We start from the raw sequence: 13,881 nt of genomic DNA, 5'->3' as shown, positions 1-13,881 counted from the left end.
TAATTGATTTTAACAAAACACTTCTAGTACTCATTGATGAGTAAGGTTTGGAGTTCAATGCGAACGTTGCGCGTGATGAAATAGTCCTCGATGTTCATTTCGAAGGCATCTTTGCGGAGAGTAAGGAATATTTCCGAAAAGGTTGTCGTTTCCAGCGGCAATTGGAAAACCATCGACTCTTCGTTGTCGATCCTAAAAGAAAAAAATAAAGGAAATTGATTCCAATAAGTGTTCTTATTCACGCAATAATTAACTCACTTAAGCGTCGCCTGCGGAAACTTGAGCTCCATGAATGCGCTGAACTTCTTGTTCGGCGACATGGGAAAGTGGTTGATGAGGTTCCATGTGGTCCGTGACATGCTGACATTGGGATTGACCTTGCGCTTGAACCGCACCTTCAGCTGATAGCCACCCTTGTAGTTCTCGGTTTTGCCATTCAGGGCTGCGATCGTATAGAGCTGGCCATCCAAAAGGAGCGGCGTGCGCATGCACAGCCTCTCCGAATCGAGACTGGTGAGTGTGGTGTACATGAAGCTGGAGCCCATGGACAGCATGCTGGAGGTCATCATCAGGATGGTCTGCTTGCCGATGGGATCCAAACCGGCTGGCACTCCATCCACGCAGACGAGATCCGGTGAGCTGAGCACGGCGTGGGCAAAGGACAATCGCCGGAGTTGGCCCGTGGTGCACATGTGCGCCGATCGATTCCAGCAGGGCGTGAGGCCCATCATCCGGAGCAGCGACTCGGACAGCTCCCTGGCTATCCGGTGGCGGTGGCCCTGCAGCAGAGCGTGGATGTAGAGCAGATCCCGGGGCGTGAACTCCGCCGGTGGGCGGTCCCTCTGCGGGCAGTAGCCCACCATTCGGTAGCACCGCATCCGGTGGCGCTGCATCGAGGTGCCCATTATCCAGATCTGACCCTTCTTTGGCCTCGCCTCGCCCACAATCAGCTTCAGCAGGGTCGTCTTGCCGGAGTTGTTCGCGCCGGTGATACTCACACACTCCGATCTAGGTAAATAAAACACCTCATTTTAGCTTTGTTAGGTTGTGGGAAAAGTATCTTGTGTTTGATTTGTTTTTATAAGATTTTTCGTCAAGTGTAAATGAGTAAAAGTATGTAGTTCCAGTCACGGTTAAATTTATATAGTGTTATTATTTTTAAAGTCAAGCTTTGTGAGTGATATTTAAATCTGTAATAAATGTGGTTTTCTTATTTCTCATGTTTATTACAGATAATAATTGTTTAAATGCATACTTAGCTACTGAGAAGTCCAGGTTTCGAAGCACTTGTCTACGGCCAAACTTGGTGGTTATATCCAATCCCACGGCTGCGCAACGACTGCGCTCCTCCTCCGAGAAATTATTGGTCTGATGTCTTTCGGGGATGGTTGAGGAGGTCGAAAATTGGCTGTGTGCCATACCACCTTCCTGATCCCTCTCCGCCGGCACAGCGGATTTCGATCTCGCACGACACACTCCGAATCCAACAACCGAATTATACTCCGTGAAGAATAATATAATACTGATAATAAGGATAAGTAGAGCAAGAACTATGAGATGCTCTTTAATGTCCGCAGCGGAAGCAAGGTTGTCCATGCTCTCTGCGGATTATTCCAGTTAATATTATATTAAAAAGTGATCAAATATATTTCGGATTGCTGCACTCAACTGCAACAGTTCGGGGTGCTCTTGCACTTGAAGACTTCGATGGAGGTGAAATTGACATGGGGATCCTTGCAAAACAGATTGTACTCATAAAAAACGAAAATTTTGAATATAACCGCGGCCGCTGAATACATGGCCAGGAAGCTCGGCGAAAGTTTCAACTTGTCCAACTCATTTCTATGCAGCTGTACGAATACGATTAGGCCAACGCTGTTTATTCCGCACAGCCACATGAGTCCATAGCACGGATTTCGGCAGATGGCCGATATCAAATACGCGAGCAGGATTACCCAAAGTCCAGCCATTATTATAGTGATTGACAGAAAAACTTAGGGTATACAATTATTTCAGGGAAATCCCTTTTAAAGATGAAAAAAATAAAAAAAATACCGTAAAACATTAGGTCGTGGCTGGGATCCACGTAAATGGCCACCAATATCAACAAGGACAGGCAGTAGATGAGCAGAAAGAAGATATCATATAGTGCTGTGAACATCCAGTAGCTGCAAAATCTAGCTCCGGCCAAAAACTGTTGCTTTTTCATTATACTTCCGCGTTCGCTAATCATGAAAATCGCAAATGCTGGCCAAATGAATGTGAACACAAAGCAAGTGCTGCAGGCGAACAAGGCCCCAAATTTGATATTGCTCGACGGGAAGGTGTTGATGCTCGTCTGGAACGGCAGGGGGTGCAGGGTCACGTCGATGGTGGCCTCCTCGTCGAACAGGTGCCTTCAAAAAGCGTAAATAGAACACAGTTTTTATGTTGCAAAACTGCAGGTGTCTCGTAATTTCTAAGCAAAAGCATATTTCAAATATTTGAAAATGAAAAAAATCCACCCGAAATCTACAAATTAACTATTGCAGTTTTTCAAGAAAAATTAACAAAAACTTTCTGAGATATGCCACTTCAGAAAACGGAGGTCAGTTAAAAAAGTTGTGGTACTTTTTGCCATTCAAAAAAAGAGGTAGTTTATAAAAATGGCGTAAAATCGACCCGAAAAATAAAAAATTAACGAATGAAGCAGTTTGTTAGAGAAGTAAACATCAAAATCGAAGGTATAAAAAAAAGTTATGGTCTCGGAAGTGCTGGATTTCTATATCTCAAACAGAAATAAAATGTTATACAAAGAGAAAATACTTATTGAAAAATAAGGAGTTATCGAGGCGTATACGTAATAAATCTAGTAAATGAAAAAGGAACCTACCTGGCCACTGCGTTGTGGACGACATTTAGGGCGTAAGGTGCCGTGTGCAGTGGTATGTTGTTGAACCAGGCGACGACCTTCTGTTGATCGAAGGTGGCTCCAAAAATGTACCGATAGTTCACGTGGTATGAGAAGTCGTTGGGGTTCAACAGGGCGTATTTCTTCTGCCGGCTTTTCGCCAGGATAGCAACATGGGCGTCGTACCAATAAAGTAGTTCCGCGTAGTAGGCATGCATGTCCTTGACCTCGTCCTCCTCGGAGAACAGCTCCACGAAGGCGTCGACAGTGTTCAGTTGACTGAGGTTAAAGGTCAGCGGCACCAAATCGTAGTTCTTGCCATAGACGACAACGGAGGAAAAAGTGCACAGCGACAGAAAGACAATGGCCATTAGCTCAAAAAGCACAAGCAGCCAATGTCGAAGGCCCACGATCCATCGTTTATAGAACATTGCCCTGGCATTGGGTTTTTTTTTATTAAAACTGGAAATAATATTAGCTTCGAAAGTAAGTACTTTTGAAGCTAAAATATGTTAGAAACAAGGTTTAAGCATTTACTACTCCGGACCAGCGAGATTATTTATGAATCTATTGCTATAAGATCATAAATTTCATAAATCGCATACTAAAAAAAGAATATCATTTGCTCTTTCTAATTTAGAAATACTTAGAAATATATTGCGATATTTTGAAACACATACCTGGCATGTATCAAACTCAACTTCCAGCCGGTTAGCCGACCCCTTTCATTGGCCTCCGCCAGCGTTGCGTAGTATTCCTCCAAAAGTACTTGGGTGTTCTCGTGCGGTTGGTAACCGCCCATCTGTTCGTTCTCCTCGCATCCGAATCGCAAGAAGATCTCCTCCATCGAGGTGTCCCGAATCCGAAAACTTACCACTCCCAGACGCTGCATATTATTTTCCAGATCGTCGAGCAGCATCGGAAACTGATCTTCATACTTGTTCTCGAGCACGAATGTTATCTTGAACCCAATGTCTCTTTCGATGCTCATGTTGGGCATATAGCTGTTCATCAGGTTTATGAGATCCTCAATTTTGCAGTGTTTGCCCTTAACGCATGTCTATGAAAAGAATAAACGAAAGCAATCTTAGCAACTTAAAACTCATACTGAAATTCGTAGGATATGTCAACATTCCCCACCAATCGATAGCCATGTCCGTACATATTTTTCAAAAATGGTTTTGTGCCGGTGCACTTGAGTTCTCCATTCGACATAATGGCCATTCGATCGGCGATCTTTTCGGCCAGCGCTGGTGAATTGCAGACCAGGATAATGGTGCGCTTCGATTTCTCCTCATTGATCAGATTCCAGATCAGGGCTTGTGTTTCCCTATCCAGATCCGAGTGTATATCGTCTATGAGGATAATGGGACTGTTTCCCACGAAAGCACAACAAATGCTAACCAAACACAAATCGCCGCCGGTTAATTTGTGGATGCGTTTGGATTTTATACGTCCCAGTCCCAAGACGTTAAGAAAATAATTGCTTTGTCCCTCGATTTCGATGGAATTGTGTAGGCCCTTTACACGGCAAATAAATCGCAGATAATCCATGACGGTGAAGCTGGCAAAGAGCATTTCTTGGCCAAAGGCGATGCCCAACTCCATGGAGGCCGCCTTTCTCTCAGTTTGTGTATTATAGCTGGATATCATCACGGTACCCCGACTGGGCTCCACTAAGCCGGCTAGAATTTTGAGCAGTGTACTCTTGCCGCAGCCATTGTGACCCATCAATACGGTGACCTCGTTCTCGTACACATTCCACGAGAAAAGATTCAAGGCGGGCCGGTCATTGGCCCCAAAACGCTTGCAGAGCTTCTTGATCTTCAGCTTGAAGCGTCTGTGCGAGGGCTCCACTTCGTAGATCTTTGTGGAATTAACGCCAATGGCCTGGCCCTGATGCGTAAAGCTATCCGCTCGCTCCTGGTAGGTATCCTCGTGTACACTGGCATTTGTACTCGGCTTCTTCATCTTTTTCGACGATCGTTCGCCGCCACGCCACATGTCCACGTACATTCCAATGGCACAGTAAACCAGTGCGTTCAGCATGAAGATCCAACAGCTCCAGGCTACCGTTATGGGACCACTTTTATAGTTCAGATGATAGCCAGCATCCGACCATTCAATGGCGAACATCGATTCCCCTTCGATCAGGCACTCGAGTACCAGAGTGAGGACCACATTGGGAAAAATATACGACACGTAGCGCAGTGGTTGCATTTTGTTCTCCGGGTTATTCCACAGCACAAAGGTGGGCACATAGGACATCACCCACATGATCGTCATCACCCGAACGGCGTTGTGGGCATTCCGGAAAAAAGCGGCCACCATTATGGCAAAGGCAACCGATGCGATATTATAGCATGTTAATACTAAAAGCACGATGTACCAGGGAGTGTTGGTCAGCACTCCGTGGTTGTGGTTCCAGCGAATCTATAAAGACATTTAATATTTTTTTTTTGGATAGAAGAAATACAGAAATGCAAATTTGTATAAATGGTCACCAGAGAGTTTCTACAAAAATTGAATGCCGTAAATTATAAAGAATCTGAGGCTACGGAAAATGGAAATAGTAATATGAAAGTACTCATTTTTTAAAGCTATAAATTAAGATTATTATGATTGTTTTAAAATTAAAAATAAATTATTCACACCTTTAACAAAACTGAGATCAGAAATGAACTGATCAACATGTAGAATAGACCCTTGAAATACCAGGAAACGAAGTGAATTAGATTGCCAATATTCATGTTTATCAGAAACTGCCGAACTTGAGATTGTTTCTCATTAACGACTTGCTAAAAAAAAAAAAAAAGCATAAATTCCTTTAAAAACCGAATCAACTAATCCTTGTCTCACCCAAACAAAAAGTTGAGTGGGAAAGAGAAAGCCAACGACGATCAAGAAGGACATGCCGTAGTCAAGATAGTACATCAGGGGATCCTGTTCCCGTGCGATGACGGGAAAGCGTCTTAACTGAATAGTTGGCAGGGATTTGTGACTGGTAAGGATCAGGAAGGCTTCGCTGACGGCCTTCTGCAATCGAATGAAGCCCTCACGAACGTAGCCCACAAATCCGCCATCTTCCGGCTGATTGAGGCGAACCAGGACGAAGGTGTTCGGATCGTCCCTGTACAAAGTCATCCAGTTGCCCATCATGAAGTTACCGCCAAGCATCCTCAGTTCGCTGGGCAGAAAGATAGTGTAATTAAGCACCGGATGGAAGTTGGCAGGGTTCTCCAGGGCACCTTCCTCGAAATTGTGGTCCTCCTTGAAGGCATGTCCATCGAAACAGAGGCCGGCGAACAGATTGTCCTCGATCATCGCATCTCGCAGTTTCTCACAATCATCGAAACCCACCTTGGTCATCGGATCGATTTGTTTCGTCACCTTTTCCATCATGGAGTTAAAGACATTGTAGCGTTTGGGTGCCCAACCGATGGTCAATTGCGGCGTAAACGGGTTCTTCTTAACGTTGTGCTCCTTGGCGACATCACTGGCCTTCTGCAGCTTCTCCACCATTTCCATCCAGTGGCGATCCATATCGATCGGATCGTACAGCTTATCCGATCGTGGTTCCACAGGAATATAGAACCGCAGCGCAACCGCCCCAAGTGTGAATAAAGGTGGTATAAGCACTATGAGCACTAGTTCCCACGGATTGGACAGCTGCAACTTGTGGTTCTTCCAGTTCATCAGTATAAACTTTCGGATATAGTCGCGCACCGTCATCGTTCTAAATTCTTTTAATGCTTGTCTACTGCGATAATTAAATGTATCTACAGACTGCTAGATATCACAAATTTTGTTAAACATTAAATTAATTACTATGCTACGTGAAAAGTTTTCCCAAGCCTACAAATATTTTTGTTTGTGGGCAAAAATTGTCCTTTCTTTTTTTGTCTTGGCTAATGTAAATGCTATCTTTCAAGTCCATTCATCGACTATTTTCATATCCGTTTTCGAGCGCTCTCACTTCTGCGCTTTTTCTTCTTTTGCTGGTCATCTTTGCTTTATGTGCCCTCCTTTATATATAGCAGTGTAGGGCGATAGATATATCGTGTCAGTCGCATGTTGATTTTTGGCAACATGGAGGCGTATTTATTTATCCTTTGGCATAACATTTTTATTGCATTCTAAAGCAAACAAATGGCAATGAAAGCTTTAGCGTACATACATATATTCCTATGAATGGGAAAGCGAGAGAGTGGGCAATAAAATGACACTTGAGTGCCTCCCAAAAAAAAAAGTTCCCGAGCTCGGAAAAAAACAGTTATAAAGACCAGACGAAGTAGTTCCACTATTTAACGAGAGTATGGTTGCATTTGCTTTTCTTTCACGCTTCTTTTGAAATTAAATAAATTTATGAATTAATGCTGATTCATGTTTGCCCATTTCTATACAAGAGCATGTCGAGTTCGTGATGGATTTCGAACTCATTAAATTTGTAAAAGCGTGAAGTATTTCGGACTCGGTTCCATTTTCATTTGTGTCTTCGGCTTCACATTCAATTGCATTTATTGACCGAAGAAATATTTTATTACTTTACGCTTGGCAAATATTAGTTGCCCATCTTGAATGGCGGGGAATCTCCTCTTTTTTTATTTTTTGGAAAAGGGACTTACAACGAATTTGTTGTCATTGACGCAGGCAGCAAAATGAAACGATGATGCTGTCCCTGTCCTGTCCTGGCTAATATATCCGGCCTGGTTTTATCCCCCTTTTTATTGCCCTTCACCCCTCTTCTTCGCACTCTCTCACTTTGATTTCTTGGCAACGCTTTTTTACTCATCTCGCACACTGGAAAAATAATATGAATGGTATTCAGAAATTGTAGTAGTCCTTAAGATAAAAATTTTGAAATTAAATAAAGTGTTCAGTTAGAAATTGGTTCGTGAATTTTATTGCAGTTACTTTCACGTCTAGTTTACATATGCGAAAAAGAAGTTCCACCGTCAATTTTATCGTTTTGAGGTTCAAGGTTGCTTACGTCAATGCGTATTTTGGTAAGTTAAGTGTAAATTTTTTCCTGTTTTTTTTTAGGACTCGACGAACTTTGGCAAATATTTTGGTCATAGCCGAGATTTGCGTGCCTTGCCAATGGTTTTGTTTGTTCTGCTGTGTCCAGTCATCTGGCCTCCCCCCTCCCCGACCCCCTTTTTATCTTTCCTCTCGCTCCCTCTGGAGGGCCTCCTCTCTCTCTTTACCCTCTCACCAGTCAGCCGAATGTGGGTAATTCGGTCATGAATATGCGAACAATTTCAGCCATTGTCCAAGGAGCATTTTTTGGGTGCGCATATTTGTCGCAAATGGACTACATTACAACATTACAGTTATCTTTTGATATGTGCTGGTGTGCGTTTGTGTGGTACATAATATCTCATAGAGAACATAACGGTCGAAAAGTCTAAATAAGAAAAGCCAGCAAAATATTCCATAAAATATGGGTAGTTTGGGGTGGACTCAACAAAAAAAGTACAAAAAATTTATTTTTACACTTACTACATTAAGAAACACAAAGCGTTTGCTAACTTGAAAAGCTTTAAGTAATGCATTCATTAGTAGTAGTATTTAGTTCACTTCGAACTTGTGTCCTATTAAATTTCTTGTCTTAACTTAAATTTAAGTAACAATCTAAGTCCGGCCTAGGGTAGTTTATGAATGTTTTGTGTGCATAAACAGACAAACAAAGGCCGCATAACATTAAAATATAACACAAAAAGCCACAACAACAGCAGCAACAACTATGTATGGCTCATGTTTTGTGTTGTGTGATTAAAATTAAAATAAGCGGCGACATGTTGAACTTGAAAAATTCGTTGTGCGTTGTTTATGACAATAACAACAACAATCATAATGACAGCAATAAGAAAAGCAATAAAAAGTACAAGGAGGATCGAAACGTACAGTACCCTACGAAAACATTTTTCAAAGCTGTTACTTTTATTCTTGAATATAAATAAAGTCCCTTGCCAGAAAAATGTATAGCTTAATTTATTTATAGATAAAAAAAATATACATAAAAAATTACATATTTTTTTTTACAAAAAGTAGTGAAGTACGAATTTGTTTAAATCATGCTGGGCATACATCATAAAGATTTGTAAAGGGTATTAAAACCAAAGCATATTGCACAAAGTGAAACGAGAAAGATTGAAGGCATTGCGGGAGAATGAGAACACTAATAGCTTTACTAATGACCGTATAACTCATTTGGATTAGAAAAATCTTTGTCCCATAAACGATTCCCAATTAAAATCATTGCGCTGCTAACTTCCTTTAACTGGCATCGCTGCTATTTTTCCTTTGCCAGCAGCTCTTCGTCTTCCTTTATCGTGAGTAAGTGCCGTTAGTTGCACAGTGCAGGGTACGAAGAGTCTGACGAATTCTTAAAAATAATTTAAATTTTTTCGCATTCGATAAATACAATTATTTAAGCAAAAACTATTGAGCTTTTGGCTTAGATTGTTTAAGCTACGAAATATGAAAGTGTGTTGAGAGTTTAAGCTTAAGCCTACAATTTGAAGTATACTTTTAGGGGCCAGAAAACTAAGCCGTTTTCTTGGCGATTTACAACTTAGCTTTTAATTACATAACCAAGTAATATAATTTCGATATAATTTTTAATTTGTAAATCATTTAATTCATTTAATTTCTTGGTGATCTATACAACAGCTCTGCAAATTAAAAGTGCTCGGTATTTATAAGCGTTGCACTCGCCGCTTACAAAACAAACACGCATACATTCGCGCACGTGCGAGCGCGACAAAAAATCAAAACAACAAAATCCACGCTGGAAACAGCTGCTTTGGCTTGGCATTGAAATCGAGAGAGGGGCAGTGTTGAGCAAAAAGGGGAGCGAGGGAAAGAGAGCGATGATGCGGGCACGAAGGCCAATTGCCGAAGATGCCCGAGTCCCCATGAACCATTGCTTGTGGAAACGAACCGGTTTTTGGCGCTTCAACGGCGCTACGTTGGCGCTCAGTGCAAAACGAAGCACTGAAGGTGTCAGTTGGGCTCCCGACGGTCCTACTCTCTAGTTCTCATCAGCTAACACAACTCTCAGCGATTTGACGCAAATTTCAAACGTACGTAAACCGGTGATTTCACAAAACGCGTTTCGACAAGAAAAAAACACAAACAATATAAACCCACAATAAACTAAAATAAGGAATAACGAATAAACCTTAAACACAATTAAAGTGCTAATGATTTGGGATTTTTTCTCACAACTTAAACAATTTTTTAATTGTGTTGTTTTTTTTTTTTTTACGTTTGTGTGCCATTAAATCATCTTTCCAGCGAAAAAGTGCTAAAAACAAAGTGAATTCAGCCTGAGTCGCTGCCGTTGTTGTCTTTGTTGTTGTGCTCAATTAAAACCTTTTTTGCATATATCTTTTTTTTGAGTGTGTGAGAGACCTTATTGATCGTGATCGTGATCGTCATCTCCGCTTTTTCGCCTTCTCTTATTTCTTTTTCTCTCTGGCTAATTATAAATTCGAATGTTGTTTTTGCAGTTGATATGATTGATTGATTTCAATCTAAAAAAAAAATGTGCTAAGTGCATAAATAAATTCCGGAAACGTTTCAAACATAAATGTAAATTTGATTTGTTTTTTCTGCCTAATTTATAAATTATAGTGAACGATATTCAACTTTCTAAAAAGTGCTTGAGTTTGTATGGTTAAAAAAGGTTGTCGAATTTTTTTTTTTTTTTTTTTATTAAAATTTAAATGTGATATGAAAAATATATTAATTTTTGTAAATCTACTGACAACAGTTCTGTCTGTTCTTTAACAAGCCAATACCGTTTTTGTTTAACTCACGGCTGATTAATAATCATTTGTCTATCAATTTTACGATCGATTTTTTAACAGTTAAATTTAAACAGCATCTTAAAATTTAAAATCTCTTTAAAAAAAAAAAAGACAGAGAAACGGAGACTTCAATATTTATAGAGCCTATTTTCGCCTTCTGCCGGCCTTATTTTTTTTTTTGTGTACCAACTATTTAAGTCTTTAATATGCCCAGTTTAAAATGGGGACGTAATTGCAATGATCAGTGTTGAGTGTTCCACATTTTAGAACAATTTCCTTTGAGGTTCTCAGTTTTTGTATAGGTCGAGTCGTGTAACGTCATCTAATATACATGGCTAATAATGCCTTTTCTTACGCCTCCGAAAGTGAAGGGGATTCCCCCTGAAACCACCCACATATCGCGTCTTGTTCGGCGAACTATAAACATTAAATAACAATAATAAACAGCAACAAGAGCCGGGCAGAAAGTTGAAGCAGTTTGTCTAAGTGGCTTGGGGCTTTGTCAAAGCATATAAAATATAATACAATAGAAAGTATATAGAAGCCGCAACAACAACAGCAACAAAGTAACAACAACAGCAAAAACAACAACAATGGCAACGAGTACGTCGCAGTTGTTGGCTCCAAAACACGCAACAGTCCGTCAGAATAAAGTCAGCCATGCCCACCGTCGTTAGAGCCTCCTTTGCATCACCCCCGGAATATAAATATATATACCCCTATTCCTATATATAAATATATATATTCCCCTTCAGCAACATCGCGTGTTCCGGGGGCCCCAGCATGAAGGACTCTCGCCGGGGGTCAGGGGGCTGCAAAGGGGCTTCAAACAGCGAGGAATCCAAAGACTCCCCAATCTCCACTTTACACAGCAGAAAAATTAAAGACATTTCGATATTGCTTGCAGATCAATTTTTACCATATTCAAGTTAGTTTCGATCGATTATGCTTTGTGCTTTACATCGCATTCCTTATCATTTCCCTGATTAAATAGTCTTTAAATTACTTCCTTGTACTGATGGGGAAAAAATGTTTAATAGACATCCAAATATGGACGAAATGATCTGCTTGCAATAGCCATAATTTTGCTAGGTGTACACTCAAGCACTCGTACTTATAAGCCTATGCCACATAGAGTACAATTTTTTCTATAACAAAATTTTCTATATTTTTTCTACATATGTTTTTTGTGTTTTGTTCTTTGTTATTTTTTTTCGCCACTGCCACCGCTGTGCAACGCTCCCGTTCCCGTTCTCGTTCTCGAACTCGTACTCGTACTCGATCCCGGACTCTTGCCCGTACTTCTACCCGTAACCGGAGAGTAGGTCAGGTCAGTATGTGTTACTATTTAGTCATAAGAGGGGTTCCGGGGCCCGACTGCCCCCCGCGTGTGCGGCAGGCTTATTAATTTATTGCGACTTTTGTTTTGCTGCATTTCAGCGGGAAAGTCGGCTAAGTCGTCTTGTGGCTGCCGACAATTCAATCAGGAAAACTTAAGGAAAACTGATTGAAGTGCGTCTAGGGATACGTTTTTCCAAATCGGTTTGGATAAGGTGTTTATTTGATTGGGCAGCATATAAATCTTCCTTCATTTTTACCAGTCAAAAGTGTGTGCAACACTTTATAACCCTCTTAAAAAAAACTGTTCTAAATAAGAAGAAATAAGTTGTATTTGTGTTGCTTTATTTACTATTTATTACGTGGTTGAAAACTCAGCAGCAAAAACGAGGGTTGATGTTCATTGTTGCACTTTTTATTTATTTTATTTTTTTGTAAAGAACAATTGCTTGTATTTGGGTTGATTCTGGTTTAATCAATTTGAGGTTTAAAGTTTTATTGGATAACAAAGAGTTTACTGTTCTTATATATTATTTAACCCTCGAAAAAATATTGCATAAGTGAATTAAAAAATTGTAGATCTACAACTGCATTCTAAAGTTTTTATTCTTCAATCAGCTGCAATTTCGTTTTAGTTTCATGTTTTGTAAAATGGTAAAGTTTAAGTAAATTACGGAACTCAATAACCGATTTAACTATTATTCAATCTATCAAAGTCAATACAACTATCCCAAATATCTAAAAACTAAGAAAACTCAATTAGACTTTCCACTATCGATCAAAATCAATTAAATGCCTTCTTGTCAAAGTCGAAACATACTCGAAAATTATATCGCTATTATGCAAAACGAGTCGCAAAGTTTGCCTAGTAGAGAGGCAAAACTTTCGCAACAAATAATTTCTACGAGGCTAAGTTATGTTCGATTATCCCCCGACCCACACGCAAATTATTTGCAACTTTTTTTTTGCTCGGGGAAATTTAATTTGTGGGCCAGAAACATGAGTTTCTGTGTGTGGGAGTGAGCCGAAACTTTTTGCTGACTCAAACAATTAGCTGCGATTGAAAGTTATGCCCAGGAAAACACAAGGCAGATAATTGTGTATAAAGGTATTCGGGGGCTTTCTTCTGAGCTGTAAACGTATTTTAATAATGCAAACCTGCAAAAATTGCTACAAAATGTTCCCCAAAGCTTCGCAAGCCACAGAAATGGCCAAGAAAATCGGAAAAAGGAGGGCAAGACAAATCGGCAAAGCGCAACGAAAACAAAAAACAAAAAAACAAAAAAAAAAAAAGCAAAACAAAATAAAACTAGAATCGAGAGAAAGGCGAAAAACAAAAGCTCATAGCGCACTTTTGGTTGCTGCGACTGTCAAGCCAAATGCACAGAGACAAAGGCTAAAATGGAATGAAAGAGGGGTAACACGGGGGTGAAGAGGGTAGTGACGAGCGCTGGGGGAGGAAAAGGGGGCTTAAGCCATTTGAGGTGGAAATGTTGCCAGCCGTGTTGCACGTCCTGCCCGAAAAACTAACACCAAACTCTCGAGAGTCGACCATTCGGTATCCAATTTATTGTCCGATTCACCTATCATTGTTTCCCAAAAGTTGTACAAAAAAAGGAAAAATTAAAACAAATCTGTTGTGTGTTTTTTTTTACGACCAAGCAATGCCTGAGCAATGTTTTGCCGAAAATAATATTTTTAGGCTAAACGCGTCAAGTATTTAAAGCTTAGCTTGATTTCCTCCCCAATTTAAAAAATCTACAAAAACCATTTCAAATTAAAATATTATTCTATCTTATTTATTTTTTTAATATTCCACATAATATCAGCCATTTA

The 13,881-nt window shown here is 40.2% G+C and overlaps 2 protein-coding genes across 5 annotated transcripts in view; one reads left to right on the top strand and one right to left on the bottom strand.

Moving 5' to 3' along the window:
* Positions 1–6: 6 nt before the first annotated feature.
* Positions 7–6,667, bottom strand: LOC108098039 (phospholipid-transporting ATPase ABCA3). Its single transcript, XM_017200704.2, has 10 exons — positions 5,750–6,667; positions 5,545–5,688; positions 4,031–5,323; positions 3,571–3,950; positions 2,873–3,325; positions 2,056–2,396; positions 1,670–1,993; positions 1,256–1,601; positions 259–1,008; positions 7–192 (listed from the first exon to the last, which is right to left on the bottom strand). Exons 1-10 carry the CDS (start codon positions 6,620–6,622, stop codon positions 24–26), a joined length of 5,073 nt encoding a protein of 1,690 aa, XP_017056193.1. The 5' UTR covers positions 6,623–6,667; the 3' UTR covers positions 7–23.
* Positions 6,668–9,887: 3,220 nt separating this feature from the next.
* LOC108098012 (glycine-rich protein DOT1) overlaps positions 9,888–13,881 on the top strand; it is a 75,353-nt gene continuing 71,359 nt past the window's right edge. For all 4 annotated transcript variants that reach the window (XM_017200654.2, XM_017200656.2, XM_017200657.2 and 1 more), the window contains exons 1-2: positions 9,888–9,978; positions 12,033–12,037. The gene's annotated coding sequence lies outside the window, so the exon portion shown is untranslated. The remainder of the gene's footprint in view (positions 9,979–12,032; positions 12,038–13,881) is intronic.

Source organism: Drosophila ficusphila, unplaced genomic scaffold, assembly GCF_018152265.1.
Source record: "Drosophila ficusphila isolate 14025-0441.05 unplaced genomic scaffold, ASM1815226v1 contig_197, whole genome shotgun sequence".
Classification (NCBI taxonomy): Eukaryota; Metazoa; Arthropoda; class Insecta; order Diptera; family Drosophilidae; genus Drosophila; species Drosophila ficusphila.
This window is presented reverse-complemented; position numbering and strand designations above follow the sequence as displayed.